We start from the raw sequence: 26,512 nt of genomic DNA on the forward strand, positions 1-26,512 counted from the left end.
CGAATTCTCAACCTAATGGTTGGAAGTAAGAAGAGTGTAGGAAATGGTGAGAAAGAAAAAAAAGGGGGGGGGGTGTTGAATTGGCAGTAAAACTCATAGGCGAATCCGAAATAGAAAGACAACAAATATCACTGACCGGAAGGAAGGAAGGAAGGAAGGAAGCTTTGGATAAAGATAAAAAGGAATTTTGGACGGACATAAAAGATGCAAATTCTTTTCACTGTTGTGAGTGGCTTTCAAGGACAGAGAAACATTCATGCAACATTAAACAACCTGCCCACTTATGTTGTCAAGAATAGGGCTGAGACACTTTGTTTACATGCAATCACATTCCTATACCATCCTGTCAAATAAATTCATTTAATTAAATTTATTTATACCCGCTCATGAATAAATGGGTATGAGTATCTTAAGTTTTTACATATAGGTATAAATGGGTTACCCGATAATACCTATTTATTAAATATGTATTATTGAGTAATAAATAGATATTATTGGGTAACCCATCAAATTCAATTAATCCATTTAGAATTGTAATTCATCAAACCTCTTTTCTTCCCCCACCCTTTTTTTTTTTTTCCAAAATTTTCATTTTGTTATGATGTTAACTACTTTTGTTTCATTATTATTATTATTATTTGTTGATTTTGTCTTATCATTTTGTTTTCTCTTAATTTGCTAACTTGCCCATTTTTCAGTATTACCAAGCTTCTTTTCTTACCTTTCCAAAATAAAATTTTAAATTTACACACAACAAATGCTAGGGTTTCAAGATTTTTGAATTAAGTTTTTATGTTAACTTTTATAGTACTTAGTTCAATTTTTTTATTCTTATTGTTCAATTATTAAAAAATATGTAATTTTACAACATAGAGTATGGATGGGAAAAAATTGGTAATTAGGCTTATTGACTATTATAAGTAAATATTTAAAACTAATGATGGGCGCAACATGTGGTGTAAATTGATATTAAGTTTGCAAAAATGAATTTAAATGAGTTTACAAAAAGTTAAAATTAATGGGTTATAAATGAATAATTGAGTTACCCAATTCAATTTTTGACTTACTCATTTATACTCTTCTAATTAAATGGGTATAAATGGGTTGACTCACTTATACTCATTGCCCACTCTACCCAACCCAAACAAGTCACCTATTTTGACACCTCTACCTACATGCCATAATTTCTCAATTACACATAAGAAAGGTCCAAACTTCCATCTTTTTAGTAAGCAAGCTAAGTTAAATAATTGAGAACAAAGCGCCAAGTTGCTTTACGCAACCACAGCATAGAAATTAAAATTTAACATACCCTCGTGGTTTGGTTGGTTGGTCATAAAAAGCTATTGGTGATATAAGCTCTAAACCTCGCATACAATGATACAAGAAGCTACAAGAGAGCTGGGCAGAGATTGCCTACAATCTAAATACAGTTGACAGCCGCATACTACCATGTCGTAGAACTAGATGAGACACACTATGACAACAATTTAAGTCGAAATTTCCGGTTGCAAAATTACAGTAAACAGAACTTTTGGCAATCATTCTGCCTCTGGCATGTAGAGGAATGGAGCACCTCCTCGGCTAAAAATATGCATTCCTGGAGAAAGATAGAGAGACATTGCCAACCCAATCAATTCATAAACTGAACTATGAAATATAGAGAGACATCCTTTTATTATTATTATTATTTTCGAATAATTTCAGAAACCTACCGAAGCTTCTGACAGTTACAGAGAGCTCCCCACAAGTTTTAAATATTACACCTACATACCATGTTTTTACTGTTCACGCAACACTATAGACCCACCCAATCAGCTATATTTTCCCTAAAATATCCTAACTACCCTTTTTGCACCAAAACAAAAAGAAACAAAACCTTGCACCCTTCCGCCAAACAAAGAATACTATCAAGCAAAGACTCCAAATTCCAAATCTCAAACCCCAGTAATTCCATCATCCCAGCCTCAAAAACTTGCCAAAAACCAACATTCCATTGCCAACCAATCAAACTTCAGTGTAAATTTCAAAACCTTAAGAGACGTTTCTGAAATTATCCAGACATATTTCAGAAGCAGGAAATGCCATTTTTCTCTCTTGAAAGCGGAAAGTAGAACGCATGTTACAAAATAGATTATCATCATAACCTATATGCACATTTAGATTTCACATTTTACATTGTGTATCAACATTCCTTCACCTTACCCCAAAACAAAAATCTACACATTCACAGCCGAAGCTTCACATTTCTTACATATCTTATACATGGATGACACACCCTCTAATAAAAGTAAATAACTGATACCCATTTTACAACTTGTTCTCAAGGACATCGCTTTTCTGAACTTCCACCACCATAAGCAAGCATGTCAACTGAAGGCTTGAGCTTGCAATTCAGGATATACAAATGATACAATTTGTTTCAAGGACTTCACTGTCTGTTTCAAAAATGCCTGTCCCTCCGACACTGAAAATTTAACGAAGAAAGAAGTATAATGTCTAATAAAACCATGGTCAGGAAGACTGAAATTGAACGTACAACAGGAGGCTGTAAAAGGACCAGTACCTCTTATGAACAATCTAAAGTTTTTCAAGAAATCCTCAGCACGTCCAAGCACAGGACGAATCCCACAAATTTGTATTACGCAGAGTTCAAGATGCAATGCCATTACTGTTATTTGTAAGAGCAGTAGACAGATGTCCTGCATAGCAGGAGTAACCAGCGTTGACTTGTTGGCTTCACACAATTCAGTGAGGATAATAATGCCTTGATCCTGCCATCCAACATTTACTAGTCAACCATGTGCAACAAAAACTATCACAAAACATAGACATCCCAGAAAATAAGCCATAGGGAATATTTATACTCCACTTTGATGTCTGTCAACCGTTTTACCTTTAATGAAGGATTCTACATCGACCCCAATAAATAAAAGCACTCAATTGAAAGGTATAATATGCGAAGTACAACTTTTTTCAAATGTTGCTCAGTCCAACTGTCAAAAAACAATGAGGGGAAGAAGGAAATGAACACTAAAACCGTACCTGTAAACCATGCAATATATCAGGCATTGGGAGCTCTGGAAAATGTGAAAGGTCCACAAAACCAACCTCCTCAGCCCTTTTAGCTGCTCCTTCAGCTTGTATGCACAAAAATTTTAAAAGAAGAAAGGTGACTTTATATATCTGAATTGCTGTAATGTCAGAGAAGTAAGTTTGAGAAGCTGGAAATTCAATGTCATCTAATTGATCTTTGCTAACAACGGAAGTAGTTCTCAAGGACATTGAAGAAAATTTAGGATCTAAACCGCAACCAAGAGGTGTAAGGACAAACCAACCATTTCTGCTATTAACAAATGATGGTTTCTTATACCACTCAAACTCCTCCTTCAGAACTGGATGACATATAAGTGGTGCAACTCTTCTAGGTAATTCTCCAAGCTGTTGATTTCCCCTACTGATGAATGCCAATAAATGGATACACTTTTCTCTTAACTGTGAATCCATCTCTTTCATAGCTTTATTCCATGAATTCCTATATCTTGCTAGGACACAAATCAGCATAAGCGTTTGTTCTGTTTCTTTAAGAGTACTTAAAGTAGTATGCCTATTAAGAGATCGAGCTCGTTTCTTATCATGATCTTCTGATGGGAAATCTGGTACACTAAGGTAATAAGAAATTAAAAAAGCTTTCTCTACTAACAAGTGAGCCATAACATAATCCACAATCCCAGTCGAAGAAGAAGCATCCCCCAGAAAGTGAACAATAGCTGTAACAACAGCCAAGCTAAGTCCCCATATATGCTTTGCCTTTTCACTTCTGTCATATTCATATGAGAGGCTCCTCTCACCACAAATGACAGAGGAATGCTGATCATCAGATAACTTGGCTAATAGCCCTCTTAGGGATGCAAAGAAACCAGCATTAACAAGCATCATAGCACCTTCTCTCACGCGGCTAAGGGTCAAGAGGAACTGCAAAATCACTGGAATTGTTGCAACTGAAGTTTCATCTTCAAGTTTCTGAACAACAGAATGCAACTGTAAATGTTTTTCAACAATAGGAATCCAAGTAGCTGATGTTGAAAAACCTCTCAGTACGACATCTATCGTAGAGAGGGAGAGCTTATAATGATCAGCAGATTGAGTACAGTGGCAAATAATGGGTAATAACCCTAAAATTAGAGTAGATGCCTCAGCAGCTTCAACAACAGAGTCTGTTGCACTCCCAGCAGCCAAATGTGTTTTCAGCCAGCTCAAGTTGACTGAAAAGAGAACCAACATAAGTAAAAGCTTCATTGCTTCTCCCAGACTAGTATCTAATGGCCTTAAGCTACTCAACACTTTAAGGCCCAGCCCTGAGGCTTTTAAGACAAGAATACATGAGTGAAGAGATAGGTTTTCGCCTATGGATTTGATCAGATGCAGCAGTAATTCCGCTTGAGCCAGAAGGATATCAAGCACATCTTGAATGACATCTAGATCTGGAGCTAATGATTCTATAGTGGCATGCAGACACTGACATGCATGGTTGATGCATGACAAGGTAAGTTGCTCAGGGATTGTTCCAGCTAGTGCGCCTCCAATCTCACCTGACTGCATGAGCAGGTAAAACATGTCAAATACACATAAACATTGTATAAAACATGAAAAAATGGATATTCATATAAAACATTCAGAAATCTATTCTGAAAACTCTGGCTCGAAAATTATGACCACTAAACAACTAAAATGTAAAGGCAGAAAAAGGTTTATGCATGGTATCTTAATTTAAATAAAAAGCCAGAAACTTCTGGTGTTTTACTTGCATAATCAAGGAATAAAATATGTCAAAAGTAGAGACAATTATTGTCCACGTTTTGCTCATATCAGAATTTCTGGATCATGAAAATGTGAGAACACAGAAGCATTAAACAGCAATTGATTCTTCTGCAAGTAGATGCTACATCTTAATACAAGAGCAAAACACAGAATTCAATGAAATAGCTATTCTTCAGGCTTATGTGACATTTGGCATGATTGAGAAGTCCAGGAATAGAAATATAATTGGAAACTCACGTCATCACCATCCAAGGACAACATGGTTACTAATGCTTTGAGAGCAGAAAGCTTGGAATTTTTGAGCAACACCATCTTATTAACATTATCCAAGCAGTTCAACATTTTTTCTGCAACTGATTTAGATGCTTTCCACTCTGGAAGAAGGTCCCACAGATCCAATCCCATATCAGATTGCAGACGAGACAAGTCATATAGGTTAACATCCTTTACATGCAATTGAAGGTCCTCATTGCACTTGCATAGATATGTTTGCAAAAATATTGACTGTAACAGATACTGCAACATTTCTTTGAAGGACCTGTCATTAATTGGTCGACCTTCAAGCTCTCCATGCAGATGGTAGAAGAGATCACTAAGTATCAAACGTTGCAAGTCTTTTCCTAGACTGGCAACCAAAAAAAAAAAAAGCAAATATCAGTTGCATCAGTAAACCCCAAAAAAAAAAGGCCTTTCTGAAACAAGGACAAACAATTCTACATTCTCATGCAAGCATAGAATAAAACCACCATGAAGAGAAAAATATCAGATTAGACTGCTGACTTGATTGACAAGAAGTGCATGCATAAATATCTATATATGTCACTGGTATAACCAAAATGATAGTGGTTACCAGCAACAGATTCAAACCTGGCAGTTGCATCAATCAAAAGTGTCTACAAGATTAAATAATGACAGATACTAATAATTTTACCTGTAACCATGTTGTGTGTATCGAGTCAACAATTCGGAGAAGGCTGGCAAATTTACCAACTGCAGATAATACCGACAAGTGAATCATAAATGATGTCACAAGTTCAGCCACAGCACTAAATGACAAAAGGAAAAAGAGACAGCATAATTGATGTAACCTCAAGAAGCAAACACCTCAAAATTCTATTGTATATGGTCTATTAAGGGATAATACCTTTCTCGACAAAACAAGAAGTTTTTCAATGAGAGACACTGACAAACTTCCCATCTCACCATCTTTGAGTTTCAGCATGGAATGTACAGAAAACAGGCTAGCAGAAACCTGTAAAGCCATTTATCAGTTAACATGCAACTTCTTATAAGGAGTACAACAAATGAAGCAACTCATCAGAACATGCATCTATCATATGCTGAAAACATCACGAAACAAACGAATTCCATGATTCAGAAACATATTGACTTAGTCAATTTAAACACCAAAGCAAGTTTATAATAACGTGTATATCCAGACACACAGCAGAAAAAGTTCCTGCCATATCCAAGCACAATTCGTACTTTCCCCTTTTCAATATCCATCCACCTAGACCCCAACAAGTTGCCTAATTGGCACCAAGAAAGAAGCCTGCTAGCAGTCTTTGGCCACATTAAATAAAGAAACAAGAAAAAGGTCTTAGGGCCTACAGTTGAGCAAGCGATAAAGTTACCAACAAAAAAGGCCCTTGGAACGCTAAAACATTCTGTAGATACTGCCGATTTATATTGTCTGTTTAACGGTTAATCACCTCCAATGAATAACTTGGGAAAAACTATACTGATCCTAGTTGGCTATGTCAAGAAAAAGAACAACTTCCCACTCAAAAGCAGGGTCTCACCTTTGCATGCAAGTGCATTTCAAAGTCATAGGTACACGAGGCATATGACTTTATCAGGTCACCCAACAGCGAGCTTTTGAACCAGGTTGAAAGCAAATTCTTCAAACCACATATACTTCCATCTTTGGCTAATCTGGAACCATCTACCTTGTCCACTTGATCTTTTGATAGTTCAGAAGTTGTTTTCAAAGCTAACTCGCTGTGTAAAAGCTTCTTATGCAGGAAAATTTCATAAGCAATTATTTCTAATAAATCAGATTGACAGTAATAACTGTATACTAAGTTTTGAAGCTCCTTGTCTGTGAGGTTTTCCGATGGATTGTCTGGCTTATGAGGGATGAGCATGACAGAATCAGAAAGTTGTTTCCAGAAGTTCTCTGAGTTCTTCAGCTGCTCTAAGAAATTTGTGAACTGCGGAGCGCCTTGCCACAATGCCTTCAGGAAGTTCAGAACATTCGACAGCATATTGGGTTTACTGAAAGTAGAAATTATCAGGTCATTTTTTTGTTGCATTTCTTAGATAACCTAAAATGGTCATTCAAGATGAATATTTCTTACAGTAGATTACCACGATAGACATACCCCTTCATAAGCTCATCAGATTTCCTGACACACTGAAGAATTGCATCTAAAAAGTTTTTGCCATTTGACTCCAGCCTATGATTAGCTTCATTCGGATGCTTCTCACTAAGGACATCACTTAACTGGGAATTTGAATTTTCCTTCGAAGTAATAACAGCAGCAAGAAATGCAGGCTGGACATTGAAAGCCACTGACTCAGAACCAAGAAGTAAAACTAATAGAAAGCAGAGTAAGATGACTTGTTGAAGTCAATAAATAGCACCAGACTGGTCCTTTAATTATAACTTCGGGTTAATGAATAACATCAGACTTCTCATTTCATTAATAATTCAGGTTGAAACAACAAAAATCAGCTAAACTTGAGGAAATTTGGCAATATCACGAACTCTCAGAACAGTTTAAATGTTTTTCTAACCAATGAGGTCTGAGGCATAAATCACAACAGAAACCTTTAATAAAAATTATCAGTTATCTCCACACACACACACACAAAAAAAAGGAGCAGCGAAACCATACTAACCAATTTAAACTAATAAGATAATAGAAAAGAAAAAAAAGTTTCTCAAGATACTAATATATCCCAAGAACAAGAGCTAAAATTAAAAATGCACTCTTCAAATAACCACGATCAATTCCATGATGGAAATATTACTCCAAAACCAGTGGCTGAAAGAGTGCAGTTGCAACCATGTTTTGTTATCAAAAGAATAAGCCCAATGTAATGACCTGATAACATGCAGCCGAAGTAAGCAATCTAAAAGTAGCAATGACGAGTTCCTCATTCCATGGTGACTGCCCACTCAAGATGTGACAAATAGAACTCCTGAACTCGCATATCTGCCCGATTATATTAGCGGATTAGAATGCAATAGATAACCCAACTAGCTATCAATGAGATAACATAAGAATCCACCATTAAGCATAACTGGAAACCTGTTTATCATCCAGACCAAGACATGCATTGCCAAATGCAGATGACCTTGAAGAATCCCCTGTGATAAATAACAAGGAAAGCAGCCTTGCAGCACTAACCTGTATGTTCTGCATGAACAGTGAATTTCATCAATAACATCTATACACAAACTTGCTAATCCAATAACAGCAAAGCAGGTGAATCACACTACTTAATTTGAGTACCAATTCAATTACTCTACACCAAAAAATGAATTTAAATAACTCCAAAAACCAGTAATATTACAGAAGGCAACCTAATGCTTCACAAGAACAAAAGTCATATAAATTTATGTGCCTATTAGTTCAAGAGAAGGCTATATGCAAATACTTCGCATAACATAGATTCAACCTTTTATTTTCTATTTCTGATTTTTTAATCCTTACTAAATACAATGGGTTAATAGCCCATAACAATATTATTGCCAAAACTGTTGTTTTACCCATGTCAAAACAAATTAATTAAAACATATGCCATACCCAAGCTTAAAATCAGGTTAACGGGTAGTAAAGTTGTATTCAGCATGATTATTGCAAATGACAACATCCAACTTGTCTTTAGGAGCTGATATTGGAAGCATAAAATGTGACACCACCAGCAATGCACTGATGCATGCCAGCATAAACCTGTTTTTTCCAAACGCACCACACAAAATTGCATTACAGCATTTAGAAAAGGCACCGGTGATGACTTCAAAATGCCCCACAAAAGTAAAAAATGCAACGAGGTCAAGACGATGTGATGCCTAAGGCATTACATTGAGTTTAATCTGCAAATAGGCTAACTCTGATGTTCAACAAGGTTCTGGAAATACCCTCTATAGAGAATAGCCTAAGTTGAGCTACTGCACATAAATTATAAATCGAAACTTATATATCTTCTTTGTATCAAAATGTATCCATAGAGATGCTTCTTGAAGTTTATGCCATTTTTAGATCTAATTTCAGCCCATGCCAATGTAGAATAGATCTCTAGGGTCAAGTTATAAAAGTGCAATAATCTGCATGTCCAAAACAAAAATTATATGGAAAGAAAATTCTGTCCATAATTCAAAAAGTGTGAATCCCGGGAGATTAGAAGAGAATCATAAATTAGATATATTCAACATAAACATAAAATCATACAAAAGTTTGGAAGGATGACATCAAAGATACTGCTGCAGTTACGACAGGAACTGGTTTTGTCAATGGCGATAAAATTGCTTGATGAAATAGCGAAAGATTGGTGACATCCTGTAAAACAGCAAAGCAAGTCATAACTTCGTAACTAGAAAAGTCTTACACATACATGTACAAAGAAATTTAAAAAAAATCCAAAATTTAAATTTGCACTATATCAAAAATATTATACAGTCAATAAGAGTATGGATTGCTGAACAGGCCTGAATAAAGATGATTGGAAAACGGAAAAGAAAAAAAATGAATGGATTCACAACAGGATGCAAGCCCAGGTTGCCTGTGTGTCTTACAAAGAAGGAAAGGGGGGGGGGAGTCAAAGAGAGATGCTATCATATCATAAATCATAAGCCAAAATCTCTCATCCCTAACATCAGAACATGAAGCAATGAACCAAAACAAGATAGTATGTGAGGGTGACAAGCAAGCCCAATCCATTTTGTTTTCCTTCCCTCTGTACTTTAACCACTTCTATACCTTGGGTCACCCTAAAGACCCAGCTGTCCCTATTAATAATTGTCTCAGTTTTGATCCATCCATATAACTTTCACTTCCCCCATCAAGAAATCAAGGATAAAAACACATCACATCACATCACATCATTCAAAAACAACTTGACTTGTATCAAAATCTCTCTCCATGTGCACACACATCTGTGTTTCACACTCTCTCACTGATACAACCAAAAAATCCGGTCTAAGAATACATCACAACACTCTCACAACAATGGACAATACATCACAACTAAGAACAGGGTACCTTATTTTCCTAGCTAAACTACTGCATTCCATGTGACTGCTAATCACTAGATAACTTTTGCAATAAAGCATTTCATGACATAAATAGATAGTTGCCATAGTTATTTCAATTACAATTACTTGGAGTATTTTATAGCCACTATACATTCTAAAAGAAAACAACATATCACAAGGAAATTGCTGCCTCATTTTGCCTTGTACCGAAATCCAAAAGCTTACATCATATTTAGTAAACACTTTTCCACTTAGCAATTCTTTCCTTTTCAATACCCATGGGAAAACCTTCAAAACAAGGGCAGATTGAAGAAAAATCAAAGAAATCCTCACTTCACTCCTTGTTTGCTAAACAATTTTTTTCCATATTAACAGGGTAATATATAATGGAAAACATCCCTAGACATGCCAGTCAAACTAATGCAAGCAAATTGTGTGTAAACTATGTTCCAGTCTAATCAGTCTAATTTCATAAGTTCCTATTCACATAAATCATTTCAAACTCTCAACATCTAAGTCATAATCCTCTTTATCATCTCTCTACCTCCCTCCCTTCTTCCCCCCCAGAGAAGCAAAGCTACCATTCGATTCACCTTTTTTAGAATTCAAGGGCCCATTTAAGCAATCAAATTGTTTATTAAAAAGTCTACAGACACAAAGTTTGATTACCAAGGAAACAAAGACATTATTGAAAAATCACCAAGTCCAAGCAACAAAAGAACCAGGGCATGCAACTACTACATTCCTTAACGATATGCAAATGGTGGTTGAATGTTGTCATTCCCAAGCACACCTCAGACAGAAGAGAGAGCATGTTAAAAAGAATATCCAATCCAGAGGATATGGCCAGCTTTAATCCTTCAACATCAATAAGATCATAAAGGCGGCTGATATAAAGTTTCTGCAGGTGAAATAATCAAAAGTTTATAATGGAAACAGTAAGTAAAAGATCAAAGACATAACACCTCTCTCTGAAGCAAGGAAGAAAGGCAGCAAGGCTTACCTCTAAACCCTGCGTAGTCGTACAAACTATTTGGAAGAGTGCATTGTGAATGGAAGAATCAGAAAGTAAAATATTGTGGATAACCACACCAAGTTGCTTGCTGGATGAAATGGATAAAAGGCATTTTTTAACAACTTCAAGCACCTAAACAAACAACAATGTATAATAATTCATCTTAGAATTCTTAAGCATTATAGCAATTTGTAAATGACAAAGAAACAAAAACATATGTACATAAGTATCTGTACAAGGAGAGGCAAAGATAACAAAAAAGGATACTCCAGGGAAGACAAGGTAGAAATTAAGCTCAACATGAATTCAACAAGCAATGAAAATTATAATATGTATATTTTGCCAAAAATAGATGGCAGTTGATCAGGTGTGAGATTCAGCTTTCCTGATGCAATACTTTCCTTATCAAGATTAACAAATAAAATGAGATTGGAGCTTAAACTGTTATTTGCATATGAAGTGCCAAAGACGCAACGACACCATTGAAACTAACAAGTCAATGTAAACTAAAGTATACTTGTATGACTGATTTGTGCATTCTCCTGAATAAGACATAAATTCTTGATCTCATCCTAAGAACAGGACGCAACCAAGATATGAATTGGCATTCCCAAAAAACAAAAAATGAAACCAAACCAAAGTTGCCAAGCCTAAGAGTTACAATTAAATTTGACTCCAAAAAGAATCTCCATTAGCAGTCCTATAAGATCTTGTCAGCCTCAATTTAGTTCCATAAGTAATTGTTTCTTGTAAAAGCAAAAGCAATACCTTCAGTGTCACCTTCCAGCGAGTATGCTTCATCTTATAGGTCCAAATATCATGATTGATAAGAACATACTGAAGGGAGAAAACAACAAGTGCAAGCACAACATCACTTTCAAATCCTGTTTCGACCAGCTGAATGGTGAAATCCAACACTGGAAAGTAACCAACCATGTCAAAGAATGCAAGAGATAAGTACTACAAATCAAACATTATGAGATAATCAGCAAAAATACATGTTAACAAGTACATTGAGTCCGAAATACAGAACAAACAACAACTATAATTTTGGAAGCCCCAAGGCAATGCAGAAGATAAATGAAGGCTTTTTGAAAAAAATTTGTTATTGCTATATTTTGACACTTAAATGCAGTTGAAGAGCCTCTAGGACAAGAAGGAAGCATAGTAAGCTGCAGTAGCAACCATGACACTCGCATGGAGCAAAACCAATAGGATTCTGTGGCCCCATTTTAAGATAACTTCACATTTGCAGTTTCAAACAGCCTTCCCCATAAAAAATCCAAGATGAAATTTCAGTACAAATGGTTCGCAAATGGTGACATCAGAAAAGTCATAATGTGTCATTATATTATAAATCCTCCCAGATAGAATATCTTTAGAAGAAAAAGATTGATAATTGAAAATATACAAGTCAGGAGCGTAAATAATGCATTAAAGCGCAAAATCAATAAAGACAAGGTATCAGCTTAAGACATACTAAAAGCACATGGACCAAATTATACAACATAGCATGAAAACTTGGAAGAAGTTTAGAATATGACTAGCCTGAAAGAGTCAATGAACAATCATTCTGCTCACAGTCAATCAAAAGCATTTTGGCAAGCTTTCCAGAAAGCAACCATGGTTCACTGGAACATCAAAAAGAAAGGTAAATCAAAGTAATATGTTTACAGTCAATCATGAATCACGATCACACTGATCATTCATGAAAATTGGAGCTACGAGATTTCCTCAACAGAACAACCTTCTTTTTCCCCAGCCACCCATCCGCATCAAGGTACAAGGAAAAATTCACATGCCAGCATATGCACACAAAAAGGTGCAGAGGAGGACAAAACTCCTCCGAATGATCAACAGAGAAAAATCCAAGCAAGCTTGAATCAAAATAACTTGTTCACATCCAACAAAATATATTTAAATCAAGACCTTCAACTAAGCAAAAAAACATTTACAAACAAAAATAGCTTAATAGAATGTTGCTAGCAGAGAATATAGCTGTTCACACTTGATTCACTATAGTCACACACTAAAACAATTTATTAGACTTTTTGTGGTAAATCAATTTCAGTTAGCCCTTCAGTCTATTTGATTGTGCAGAAATAAGCAAAATCAACAATTCGAGTTTTCATTTTTCAGCCTCTCAAAGAGTAATTTCTAATTTTAAGTTCAAACCTCTTCTCTAATAGAAAACTTAAACTTCATAGCAAGAGCATAGCATTTTGGGGCAAAGAAAGCTTGATGGTGGTGTTCCCCCTAAAAAAGGAATACAAATGGTGTCTAGCCACCTAAGAAGTGCAGCCATTGTTTCATCATAGTTAAGGAGTCAATAAGGCATCCAGAACCAGTATTTTTACTTTAAAACAAGCCGAAATGGAAACTGGCACTGTCCCTGGGGGAAAGTAGCATTGAACATAAGGTGTTGCAGAAGAAATAAGATGAAAAAGAAAAAGGAAAGAGGACAGAAGTAGAGTGATGTAAAGAAAACATTTAATGCCACATGACTCTTTAAGAAAGCATTTGGAACCTGGAATTTTATTTAGAAAGAGGTACATCTCAACCAAAATGAATTCATCACATTTTCTCTCAATGTTAAAATATTTGAACACAAAATTATTTCAAATGTAGCACCAAATTAAATGATTTCTAGAGTCAAATTCAAAAAGTGACCTGCTTTAAATGTTATTGTCTTTTATGCAGATTAATTCACGTTACAGATACAAATGAGAAAGAGGCTTTTTTTTTTTCATATTTACTTTTGGGACTAATGAATTATTATGCAAAATTCACCTAGATAACCCACTGGATATAGTATGAAAAGGATTCGTCCTCGAGGCAACATCAAAAATATTTGCCTTGGCTGTCATTGTGGCAACACAATATGGAGAGCTGCAAGAAAACATTGGAGGAGAAGCATTAAAACAAGAAGTTGACAAAATAGAGAAATCAACAGCATCTTTGAATGACTCAACAACACTTGTTACCCTTTACCTTCCATTACTATTTTACATATATTCAAGGTGCATTGCAAATCCAAAGAATGGTGGTTGACTGAACATTGAACAAAGCTACTGTGGTATTGAAAACTTAAGGGAAAGCCTATGAATTTGAGTAAACCAGAAAGGCATGTGCCAAAAATACTAGAGAGAATGACATCTTGTAACTGCGGATCTCATAATCGAATTCAAGAATTTCGCAATGACGAGAAGACCAGGATCCTCCCCCATTTCAAAGAACTATCCTCTCGGAATTAACAAAATTCAAGGGAGACTTTCTGAAAATATAAATGTACTTTTGTTTCCAAAAGAATTAAATCCAAGCCCATTGACAAGAAAATAAAAAAAAAACAAGTACAATTTTACAGCAATTAACTGGTAAAAGAACATCAATAAGAAAAAGACCACAGGAAAAAAAATTTCTTATGAGCAATTCCATTGGCATGACATTTATTAATGAAAAAGAAGCCAAAGGGAGTAAGTATCATCACCATTTTAACATCTTTGCCAAGATATTAATACTCATTGACATAAGTGCAGCTCCATAGCAAGTCGGAGGTAGATTCTTCACCAAAGTACATAGCATCTCAACCACATTAAGACTGCATTAAGAGCAAAGGAATCCTTGTCAAAGACAAACAAGGAGTGCTACTAAGAAACAGATCACAGTTAACAAACTAGCATAGAGAAACATTGAAGTGCAGTTGAATACCACTCATAATGCTCTTGCTGCTCTTCCAATGGCGTTGGTTCACACGAGGGCTTGCCACTAAGCACAAGAGCATTGCATACAGACTACATATCCAGACATTTATAGTAAGAGTCAAATAGGAAAAGTAGATTAAACAACTTATACTAATCAGATACGTGCACTAAACCATTTACAGCGCAAGTTGATGTATCACAGTGTCCCGAATCATAGATGGAAAAGCGAACAACAAAGGCACCTAAAAGGAATGCAGGTCGATAAAGTGCTTACAGCATTTTTTGCTGATGAAAAAAAGGACTAAGAAAACAGGAGAAGGCAACAACAAGATACCAAGATCTGGAAATAACTGTAAGAAAATCATAGATGAACTAACCTCTGATTTAAAAGCTTAAATTGTTAGAGAGGAAATAAATTATTTTTGAAATCTTGCTACCTCCTATTTGCAAGCTAAAGTTTCACTGGCCAAGCACATGAAAGCATTAGAGTAAAGGATGGGAAGGAATGAACTGAAAAACACCAGGCCATCAAAATTTATAAGTCACCTCGTCTAAGAAAGCATTCTTGCATGCCCAAGACTGAAGACAGAGAGACTGCAAACAATAAGGATTGCCCCAGAACCAATTTATACAGTTTCTTACATTGTGACCTTACGAAGGAATTAACACTGTATCAGGACTCCCAACATTGACAATCTTTCAAGTTCATGACCAAAACGCCACAAGGTACCAAAAAGCTTTGTATTCATCTAAAAGGTGTTTGCAAGACAAGAACTTTTTCAGAGGCAACAGAGTAATCCACATAACTTTTCTCCATTTAATGCTCAAATAGTTACTAGTTTAAAACTGGTATATCTACAGATTAATAATTCAGTTGTTTGATGTTAGATAACAATAAGGTATTTACATGGCTAAACTCTAATGCAGTAAACCTAAAATGGATGATTTTGCACAATGAATATTGACCATCAGAACTACATATTCGTATTGAAGAGCGTAAGAGCTAGAATAAGTTCAGTAGTTCATGCAAGCAGCATGAAAAGATGCTACCAATCCAAATAATGTATATAAGCCTAACAAGAAAGAGTCTGGCAATGAATTCATGAATAAATATCCTACAGAATCATTACCAAGCTAAATGTCACCAGTCGACTAAGCAAGTCAAGTATAACCAGAACTTCCTCGCTGTTTTGAATAAACAGTTCTTGGGCCATATGATAAAGTAGAACTACCACCCCAGATTGCGCATACTGCAGAAAACAAGCCATCTGTGAGGAATACACAGAGAATATATAGGGATATGAAGGCACTAGCACTACACGCCTGGGGGGGAAGGGGGGGGGAGGAAGAGAGCAACCCAACTACCATTAACAGGACACAATCTTCAGGTTCTGTGGTTCTTTTCTACATCCTATTTAAGTTCTAACATCATCTGACTTTTGTTCCTAATAATGTCTGCCAACTGTAGTACACAGAAAAAGTAACTACTTAATTATGTGACGATGGGCCACCATCCTAGAAAAATAATTAGAAACAGGAAAATGGTGACCTTAAAGCTTGTTGGGTGATTTTGCAGTAAATTTTATATGAAAATAAGGCAATACACAATTTTCAGTTCCTGAAGGAAAAAGGAGCAGGATGCTTTTTGTTCTGTTTCCTGTTTTTGCTAACATCAAATTCCTAGGGAGAAAAGCATTAGTCTATAGGTTACCATGTTGCAGAAGATAATAAAAAGTAATCTCTAGACTACTATATTACAAACTTACTACACAGTGAAACAACGCTAGTTGGTCATGATGCATGGTTATTTGGCAAAAAGCTTGAAACTTACTGGACATCTATGGTACCTAAAATAAATTTAAGAAAATGTGGAACAGGTGGGGACATTTATAGTGTATAAAGTGCTGAGAAAGTATTACTTTACATTCAGAACTTTAAACTTGAGGACATGAACATACTTTTGTCTCAGCTAAAAAGAGAAAAATAGGACATCCATTTCCAAACAAAGAGAGTAATAAAAACTTTCCACCAAAACCTACAGTGCAGTAAATTCAAAATAGCAAGAAGATATGTGAGAAAATTGAGATTAACATGGAGAATGTGCATACAATCACCGAAAATCAATCAAAATCAAATTGCAGACTAATTTAGACAAATTTCAAGATTAGAGGGAAAAAACACAAAGGGTTGCAATAGAACAGAAGAATGCCGTAAAAAGAGGAAGTGGAGGGGGGAAAACAACAATTCAAAATTTACCTCCCATCGCACCAGAGCAACGTTCCTGTCAATCATTCTTATAACCTGACCTCGGGTACCATTAGGAATGATCAAACCTTCAACACCAGGAACACGCAAAGGTAGATGTGTTTCTACAGTCTTAGAGGTGCCATCCACCAGAGAATCACTACTTATCTCAAATAGAGATGATAACCCAACGGACTTTTCAAGAAAATTATATCTGTCAGGAGGTGGCAAAAGATACACAATTAGCAAGCAAAATAATAGAAACATTAACCCACATGCACGTGCTATGAGGTTATCACATGCCATTAACTTGCTCATGAACATGGACTGAAAAGGGTATTCTAACTATGAGCCCATTATATCAGGATAATTGGACATGTGTACTGATGAAGAAATGCTTTGCCAGAAGCTGAAAGAACAACCACCCTGTTAACTTTCTCCAAATAAAAAGACTGAAAAGGGGAATTATAACTATGAGCTCATTATATCAGGATAATTGGACATGTATACTGATGAAGAAATGCTTTGCCAGAAGCTGGAAGAAGAACCACCCTGTTAACTATCTCCACATAAAAAGATAAACATCTTTCTTGACAAACTCCTAGTGATAGTTGTTCGGTGGCAGTTACCAAAATTAAGAGTAGATATAATAAAATCCCCATTGCCACTTGTTTACTTTTTGAAGTTAAGTTGTCTCAAATCTCATGCTTCAACCAGAAGCAAGTAAATATATCAACAAATTTTTTTGGATTTAATTCTTTCAGGGAATAAACACAAAATGTGTCTTCACTCTCAACTGGCATTGTATAACCTAAAAGCAGCGAATACTGATAATTGTTGTGACACATATATTCCTATGGTTTTTACTTTTAGGCACACTTCCTCTACCTATAGCGTTTCCCATCCAAAAGTAAAGAGAATATCATTGCAATTATCAAATCAAACTGAATGTCCACTAAGTCTAAATACAATACGAAAATTCCAAAGTCCACATGTTGCTCTCACAAAAAAGCAAATACTTGACAAAATATTCTAACCAATATCAATAAGCTACTAGTCAAAACATAAAAATATGAGTCATGCGAGCAATTTCAAACATATATGCTTTTAAGTTAAACACTGGAAATTCCACTCACACACACTCAGCTGGCCAAGCTCCTTCACTGAGGGCCGATAACAGTCGCAAGAATTCCACAGTCCTGACTGGAAATTCACCCTCCAAGTTGCACAGGAGACACCGTATGGGTCCATCAACAAAACTATCCCTGTCCCAAAACTGATTACAGAGTGATTCCTGCATCATCAGATGAATGGCTTCCAATAAATCATCCACAAGCAGAACCAATAATCAAGTAACAAATAAATGATTCACTGCTCACAATGATGGCACATACAAACCTCTCCTCGATAGATTTTGCAAAGGATGTCCAGTATTAATCTCAGGTTATTATCCTCCAACTGTATCAAAGAAAAAGTAGGATTATAAAGAAGACATATGCTACTACAATAGGCTAGACCAAGATCTGTACAACCAACACCTGAAGATTTATCTCATATGATGCAACAAAAGCAGATATAAATGTCCTCAAAACACTTCGATAACCAGCAACAGGACCCTGACAAAGGAACATTTGCACAATGAAAGTACAGCACATCAATAAGCAAAAAGTTACCATTAAATCAACAAACAAGTGCACCACAAACATCTGTGCACCGCTAAGAATTTAATTACAGCATAAAGAAGAAACTCACATCTAACTCCTTCCATATATCACTGTCCAAAATTTGAACAAAATAACTCAAAGAAGCAGCCTCAATTGCTTGACGGACATAATTAACATGGTCCATCTCCTGAAATATCATTCCTAATATCAACTTGCAGTACTTATATTGATATTCAAACATGAAAACCTAACAAATTCAAGCTATCGAATGTACCATCAACACATTGTTGTCTTCCTTTGGTGGAAGAGATGAAATGAGACAAAGAAACACTGCCCATGCTAGAATTAAAGGGCCAGCTTCTCTTGTTTGAGAAACATCTATACCAGAAACTATTGCATCAATTTCTTGAATATCATCCAAGGAAAAATCTACAGAATCCTGCCTGAGAAACAATAGTAAAATTCAAAATTATTATTATTGTATTCAAAATATATCAATTCTAAGTGCATAATGAGAGGTCCCCAAGACAAATATATCTCAGCAAAGAAAAACAGATCAAGCAAGAAGAAATGAAGTAAATAACATGAAGAGGGACAACCAAATTCTATGCTTCACGAGGTTATATACATTTTTCTCTCACGATCTTGCCTAGTGTCAGAAGTTTAGCATGTTTGGAAGATAAATTCCACAACTAAAAAGGAAACCTTGCTGTTTATTCTTATACGTGTACAATAAGGGAAATAAGCAGATACTACAAACCTAAATGGAATTTCATCATGGATCATTTGGAGAAGATTTTCCAAGTCCAGAGTTTCTATCAGAATAAGCAAAAGCTGCACTTTGGCATAATAAATCAAGCGAGCTGCCTCTGCTGATATTGCCAGTTTCGCAAAATTGAAAGAACCAGAAATGGCACCCTGCAGTATGGTAACCAACATGAAAGCTGAACTCAAGAAAAGTATAGTTAGAAACATACTGGCATACCTCATACAGCAAGAGTAACTTTTTCCATTGCTTGCCATTGCAAGCAGAAAAGCACTCATAGTAAGCAAGGAATAATATGTCCAAAACCAGATTGTCTTCAATCAGTGTCTCCTCAGCCCATAATGTGTAAAGGTCAACATCCTGCAAAACAGTCCCCACATGCATGATCAAGTCAAAACACCAACGTGAAATATAAAGGAAAAAATAAACAAGATGAATCAATAACAGTGAAATGCGTGCATAATGAAATAAAAACAGAAGTTAGCTAATCAAACTTGAAATTAATCTCACCACATGTTCAGGATAATTGGAACACAAATGGTCCTCTAGAATAGAAAGCGACCTGTCTTCCAATCCATCAGAAACCAACTTTTGAGCCTCTGTCCATACAGCATGAGCTTCTTTCGATCTGGATCTAACAAACACTGCATAACAGGCAGCATTAGCAGGTGTGAACAAACTCCACTTAGTGCCAAACCACACCCACCCCAAAGAGCAAAAATGATAGACAGCCAGAATTACCCAGTCAAGAACTAAGTTTCCAATCAAAACCAAAAGAAAAATCATTCTTCTATAGGTACTCTGAAGATTTTTTTTTTTTTTTGGGGGAGGGGGGGGGGCACCAGGTATAATCAATTACTGCACAATAGCATCACATGCTGCAAAGTACATCACAGTACATCATCAACAGAAACAGATGAAATGGACCAATAATCAGTTGGCCAACGGACAAGAATTTCATTACACCCTACAGATTTCTCCTTCGAGCTTAAAGGTAAGCAGCAGCATGGATGTTAGGCTCATTTTAAGGCCTTTTTTTGGGTTAATACTTAAGGAAAGCCAGAGCCAAAAAGACAAAATGGAACATGTCAGGCCATAGAAGTCAACAGATTAAGAAAATGTCATTCAGGCTATTTCTGTATTCCAGTTCAATTTACAAATCAGTATAAAAGCCATCTAGCAATCTCATTCGGTGCAAATTCCCAGTATCAGAGGTTCCACAGGGTTCCAACTCAATTTTATCATACTAATTCAATTCTGACTTTGTTATTAAAAACGCTTATGTACAAATATCCTGACCAGCACTCCAAATATCAACCATCCTATGCAATTTATCCAAGAACACATTCTAACAACCTATTTCCACAACGAATCAATATCTTGTAAGCAACAGAAAGAGGGGTTCTAACCATTCAAACACAAGGTTATATCATCTCTAGCACCAAGTTGCTCTTTTGGCATAACTTTTTCCTAACACTTTACAACATCAAGAATATAAGTGGAAGCTCCTATTAAATTTATTACTACAGATTCCAGGAAACTACTAGCTCCATGAGAAATAACCTCAATGGTTTCTCCTCCAGAACAATGCTTCTAGTTCTTTAATTAATTAAAGGGAGGTTGCCAAGTTGAAAAGACCATTTTCGAGTGCACAAAGAAACTTGGTTGCTTTCTTTATTTATAATTCATCTAGACTAATATTGAAACATTCAATAACATAGTTATTGTGGTTCACAATTCAGTGTAGTAATATGATAGGGGTTTATGGGACTTAAAAAGAAGGAAAGTAAACTATACAAATATATATTTCACATATGATGAGTCACTTTACTCTAGAGAAAGCAAGTTGCTTGGGTGTTGATTGCACCAAAGCTTTCATATATTGAGAAACAGACTCTCAGCCAGAGAAATACAATTCCCATTGCTATGATTCTCAAAAGATTTCTCAAAGTATCAGAATGATAAACTCTAAGAAGGTAAAATTGCAGGCAAAAAAAATTAACTTCTTTGGATACCAAGTGAATTGATCCTTTTCGTATAAAATGGTACTGCATGCAATAACAATTGGTTTCATTTCCAAACTAGTCAACCAGACTATGGAAGGCTGGAAGCACAAAGTACATTCCTGATTACCCAAAAGATAACCACAATACACACCATATACAAACTATTCGTCAGTAGAGAAGAGAAGGGATTGCCAAAAGCATTATGAATCCATATAGCACATGATAGACTTACAAGCATGCATAAGTATCTGCCTTGTACACTTCAATAAACATTGTCGCTCAATGTAATACTGAACCATTACCTTCATGAAAACAATTAACACTGTAATGAGTACTAATCTTATGTAATTTTTGGTATTCAAATTTATCAAGCTTCGAATGCAGCACTCAGCACCAGCGCAGTGAGCTAGAGAACTGCAGTCTAAAGCAAGATTATTTAAACAAGAAATGGAAAGACAGCCCGGATAGCACCACAGGATACAGCTACCAACCAAGTGAAGGAGGTCGCCAAGCATGGAATCAATTGATAGGGAATTATGCTCAACTGATCTTTCAACAAGAACATACGACTGCACCTCGTTTAAGCACTGAAACAAAAACAGAAACAAAATTCCGGGTCTGATAAAGTTAACATGTATTACGAAGGTTTTCTCCAGTTGAATCAGGTAAGCATTGTTGACTCTAGCACATTTTACTCTCCATTCTCTTTTTTCCAACCTTGCACAATAGCTAGGCTGAACTTTTCTAGCCACAAACAGAAGTACTGATAAGAAAGAACGTGTTTACAAGAATGTAATTCTGACAAAATTTCACCCCATTGGAGGTTGTGACTCTTCTATAACAAATGCACGTAATACGCCCGTCAGGAAATCATTCTAGGCCTAAAGTGTTCCCTTTATCACTTTTCTCTGATAATAATAATCATAAGCATAATACGGAAAATGTCGTCCAGAACCAACAAAAATTGCCCGAAAAGCTGCGGCAAAAGAAAAAAGAAAACGGAAAATTTACCAGTAGAGAGCTAATTTTGAGGGCGGCATCTCTGAGAGCAGGTTGAATGGTCAATTGATGCGAACCTAGCTTTAATTGTTTGGAATCCAGTGCTAACGCTTCCCTTGATTTCTGGTCCGGTGGCTTAAACATTCTAACAGTTTCCAAAAACCACGCATGATTGTCCTTCAATTTCTTCTCCTGAGAATTGGAAAAGTAATTAAAATCGGTCAACATTAGAGAAAAACGATATGGAAGAAAAACACAGGTGCAGTGTAGGTGAAGTTTACCAGAGAAGGAGGGAGGTCGGAGGAAAGGGAAACGTCTTCGAGCTCCGTGAGTAGGTGACTGAAGGAATCCCACCAGAGCGAGGCATCTAGGGCTCTAACGGCGTTGGGAGCTTCACGCTCACTCGCATTTGCAGTTGCTGCCATTGTTGAATTCGGATTTTGAAACCCTACGGAGGTTTATGGAAAAGAAAAAGAAAAAGAAAAAGGAAGGGAGCCCGCGCACTTTTGCTCGATGACTGATGAGGGAGTGCAGAAAGAAGTAGAGTGAACTAGCGAAGTAAAGTGGACTAGCAAAACAGAAAATTCAGTTGCTGTGAGGACCATCTATACGACATCGTTTGAAGATTACGCTCCCTTAAGCACATCTTATGAAAGCGCAAGAGTTTCAACCCCGGGTCTGAGAGGAGTAACTGCGCCTTTACGTGCCCTCTTAAAAAAACGCGAGCTGGAGACAGCATTAACAACCACGCCCATGCCCTGCTCTCACCGCTCCTTTGCGTGAAACTGATCAGTTGCAAGGCCAAACTCTTCTGCTTTACGTAGTATTTGCTAGTTTCTGAGCGCCAGAGAGTCCTCAAGTCAAGACAATAGTAAGAGACTGGAATAGCAAAACAAATGTAGATTCTAAAATCCAGCAATTACCGACTGTGGATTTAATGAATAACCAATGAAGAACAAGAAAACGATGGATGGGTAATCTGCTTTGATGTGTAATACTAATAAATTCTTGTGTTGCACTGGCTCGCACTGCATAAATTGGGACTACTGCCAAACTGGGTCCATCTTCATACATTGCCAAGCAGCCACCCAAGACTCTGATTGTATCATTAGTAACACCCCAGATTGTGTGTTTTTTTCGCTCATGCTCTTTATTTTCGGCGGATTCCTCATCCCTGTTTTGTCTGAGACGTCAGTCTTTGATTGGAGTCTCGAGTCAGGTGAAGGGAACAGACAAGCATAGCATTTAGGGATAATTTCAGAAAACTCAGCTGAGGACTCTCACAATTTTCCTGGCCTCTCCTAAAGTTTGTAAAATTACACAAACTTCCCATAAACTTAAGATTTTGATAACAAAATTAGTCCAATTCGAAAAATAACTTTAAAAAAATACTTTAAGAAGAGCGTTGAAACTTTTATTTCATAAATACACCTTATGCATGTATACAAGTTGTATTAGTAAAAGAACGAAAATAATTAAAAGTCGAAAACAATTAATACACACATTTTATTACTCAAAAAACTCACGTTTAATGAATTAGATAATATAAACAAGTAACAAGACTACTCTAATGATCATAAGATTCAGCAAAACAAACTGTTCATCTCTTTTGATATTATATTTGCTACGATTCTTGTGATATTAAACAGAAAAAATTTTCAAATTTTACCTTTCTTTTCCCCAGTTTCTCATTTACTAATATCTAACGATTAAGTAATTAGAATAATAATTAGCTATTAGTAACTAATTAACTGAAATAACTGTTGAAAATTTCTTTAATTATGAATGATGACTTGTAATTACAAGATAACATCAAGTAATATACCTAATGACGCTATTTTGTAATTAGTAGAACTTGACAATGACAATAAATCAATTGTACACAATATGAGAAGAAGGGTTTTGGTAGAAGAGAAAAATACAAGGCAAAAGAAGGTTATTCATGAGGGCATTTTCTTTGAAACTGTTAAAATTGTGACAGTTGTAAAGTAATTTCGTGAAAGTATTTTTGTTCGAAATCACAAGAATCATAACAAACATCACATTAAAAGAGATGACTAATTTGTTTTACTGATTCTTGTAATTATTAGTGTAATTTTGTTGTTTGTTTATGTTGTCTAATTTATTAAATGTGAACTTTTTGAATGGTAAAATGTGTGTATTATTTGTTTTTAACTTTCAATTATTTTTATTCTTTTACTAATACAATTTATATACATGCATAATAGGTATTTATGAAATACAAGTTTTATATCTCTTTTTAAAGTACTTTTTTAATGTTCATTTTTTTAATTGGATTAATTTTGTTATCAAAATCTTAACTTCAAAAGAGGTTTGGGTAATTTTGCAAACTTTATGGGAGACTAGTAAAATTGTCAAAAATTTAGAGGAGATTTCTAAAATTATCCCTAGCATTTATGGCCTCCCAAAACTAGCTATCGGCCCGCGCTTCCACGGTGTACAGACAAAGGCTGCAAACGAATCAGCAGCTCGAATACGAGCTCGGTCAATATCGAGCTCGAGCTTGAGTTTAAAAACATTGAGCTCGTTTTATTTTTTATTTTAATAGTAAAATTACATACATATTCATAATATTTTATTATTTATTAAGAAAATTTATTATTTTATTTATTTTTTAAAATAAAATAATTGTTTATTATTTTTTTAAATAAAATAATAATAATTTTTTTAAGCTCTAACTCGACCTCGAGTTCGAGTTTGAATTTCATAAAATTAATTGGAGGCTCGGTTTGATTAGACCAAAACTCGACTCAATTCAGCTCGTTTGTACCCCTAGTACGGACCATTGTGTTCCTATACTGCTCAAATCGAATCATTCAATAGGTTTAGTGTTCTTGTTCTTTTTACGACTAGAATTTCCTTCCAGTTTTTAAACTTGATTGCTGAATTGGAATTAGCTGGGTGCAGTGACAGAGTCAGGATTTTTTTTTTTTGAGGGGTCAAAATTTTTTCTAACAAAATTAGATCAATATGTTATGTTCAAGATAATTTTCATCTATTTAAATATATGATTTCTAAAAATATCAAATACTAACTTTAATTATAAAAGTATATCTATTTTATAAATATGCATCATAGTATAATGAAAATTAAGACAAAAAATAATCTTTGATTAAATATCTTAGAACATCACAGACCACTCAAGTTGCACATCATGAGAAAATGGTCCAACATGTCACCTATGAAGAAAAATATAACTATTTTCAATTTAAAAAAGATAAAAGTGATGTTAACATATCTTAAAATTTCAACATCTTTTTTTAAAAGTAAATTAAGGATTATGTTTTTTCATAGAACTAAATTTATTTATGATTGAATAAGTGCTAAATTTTCTAACAACTTCCTTTTTTATGTACACAGTTAGATAATCATTTAAGAAATTATTTTTCAACTTATTTTGGAGCTTTATTTTAATTATCTTCATAATTGAAAATGCCCAATCTGTAGTTGCAGTTGACACAGAAAGAGTAAGAACAAGTATAATCAACTGGGTTAAACTGTATATTTGTATATGGGTCAATAAAATAATTATTTTTGTTTTAGCCCATTGATAATTATGAATTGGGTCTTTTTGTTAGAATATATCATATTGGGTCAATTTACTATAAATTATCAAATTGTATATTTAATTTTTTGAAAGTTAAATAATTAGCATAATAAAAAATAAATAACTTTTCTGAAAAAAATTAATTTAAAGGTGGATAATTCATACACACACACAAAACATATAAACTCTCATAATATAAATTAAAATTATAAAAATTAGGGTAATTAACTTTGTTTTACACATACATTTACACAGGGGAGCCATGGCCCCTGAGCCCCCTTGGCTCCGTCATTGGCTAGGTGATGGATTCAAATCGGTAAACGAAGTGCCACTTTTTTCTTTTTCTTTTTTTTTTTTTCAAGTTTTGAAAGCCTACTATATTTGCACCAAATGTTGAAGTGCTTGTCTCCTGTTTATGATCTCGCTTTGTTAATTAAGCGTTACTCAAAAATGAGTCGGAGTGTA

General features: G+C 35.3%; 1 protein-coding gene across 6 annotated transcripts; it reads right to left on the bottom strand.

Annotated features, from left to right (window-relative positions):
- Positions 1-2,122: 2,122 nt before the first annotated feature.
- Positions 2,123-23,034, bottom strand: LOC113731170 (uncharacterized). Of its 6 annotated transcripts, none has more exons than XM_072074538.1 (32): positions 22,761-23,034; positions 22,492-22,671; positions 21,972-22,067; positions 21,713-21,782; positions 19,985-20,118; positions 19,694-19,834; positions 19,469-19,626; positions 18,983-19,151; positions 18,797-18,895; positions 18,583-18,660; positions 18,443-18,502; positions 18,181-18,338; positions 17,057-17,258; positions 15,931-16,050; positions 14,808-14,890; positions 14,587-14,697; positions 13,890-13,988; positions 12,655-12,730; positions 11,868-12,023; positions 11,088-11,231; positions 10,878-10,985; positions 9,282-9,389; positions 8,139-8,246; positions 7,932-8,042; positions 7,206-7,378; positions 6,624-7,098; positions 5,966-6,073; positions 5,753-5,811; positions 5,059-5,446; positions 3,046-4,596; positions 2,567-2,774; positions 2,123-2,467 (listed from the first exon to the last, which is right to left on the bottom strand). In XM_072074538.1, exons 1-32 carry the CDS (start codon positions 22,902-22,904, stop codon positions 2,370-2,372), a joined length of 5,973 nt encoding a protein of 1,990 aa, XP_071930639.1. In that variant the 5' UTR covers positions 22,905-23,034; the 3' UTR covers positions 2,123-2,369. The 6 variants fall into 6 exon arrangements, with proteins under 6 accessions (XP_071930639.1, XP_027112069.1, XP_071930640.1 ...); XM_027256268.2 differs by having other exon boundaries at positions 11,868-12,016; positions 12,648-12,730; XM_072074539.1 differs by lacking the exon at positions 21,972-22,067.
- Positions 23,035-26,512: the final 3,478 nt, after the last annotated feature.

This window comes from Coffea arabica, chromosome 2c (genome assembly GCF_036785885.1).
Source record: "Coffea arabica cultivar ET-39 chromosome 2c, Coffea Arabica ET-39 HiFi, whole genome shotgun sequence".
NCBI lineage: Eukaryota > Viridiplantae > Streptophyta > Magnoliopsida > Gentianales > Rubiaceae > Coffea > Coffea arabica.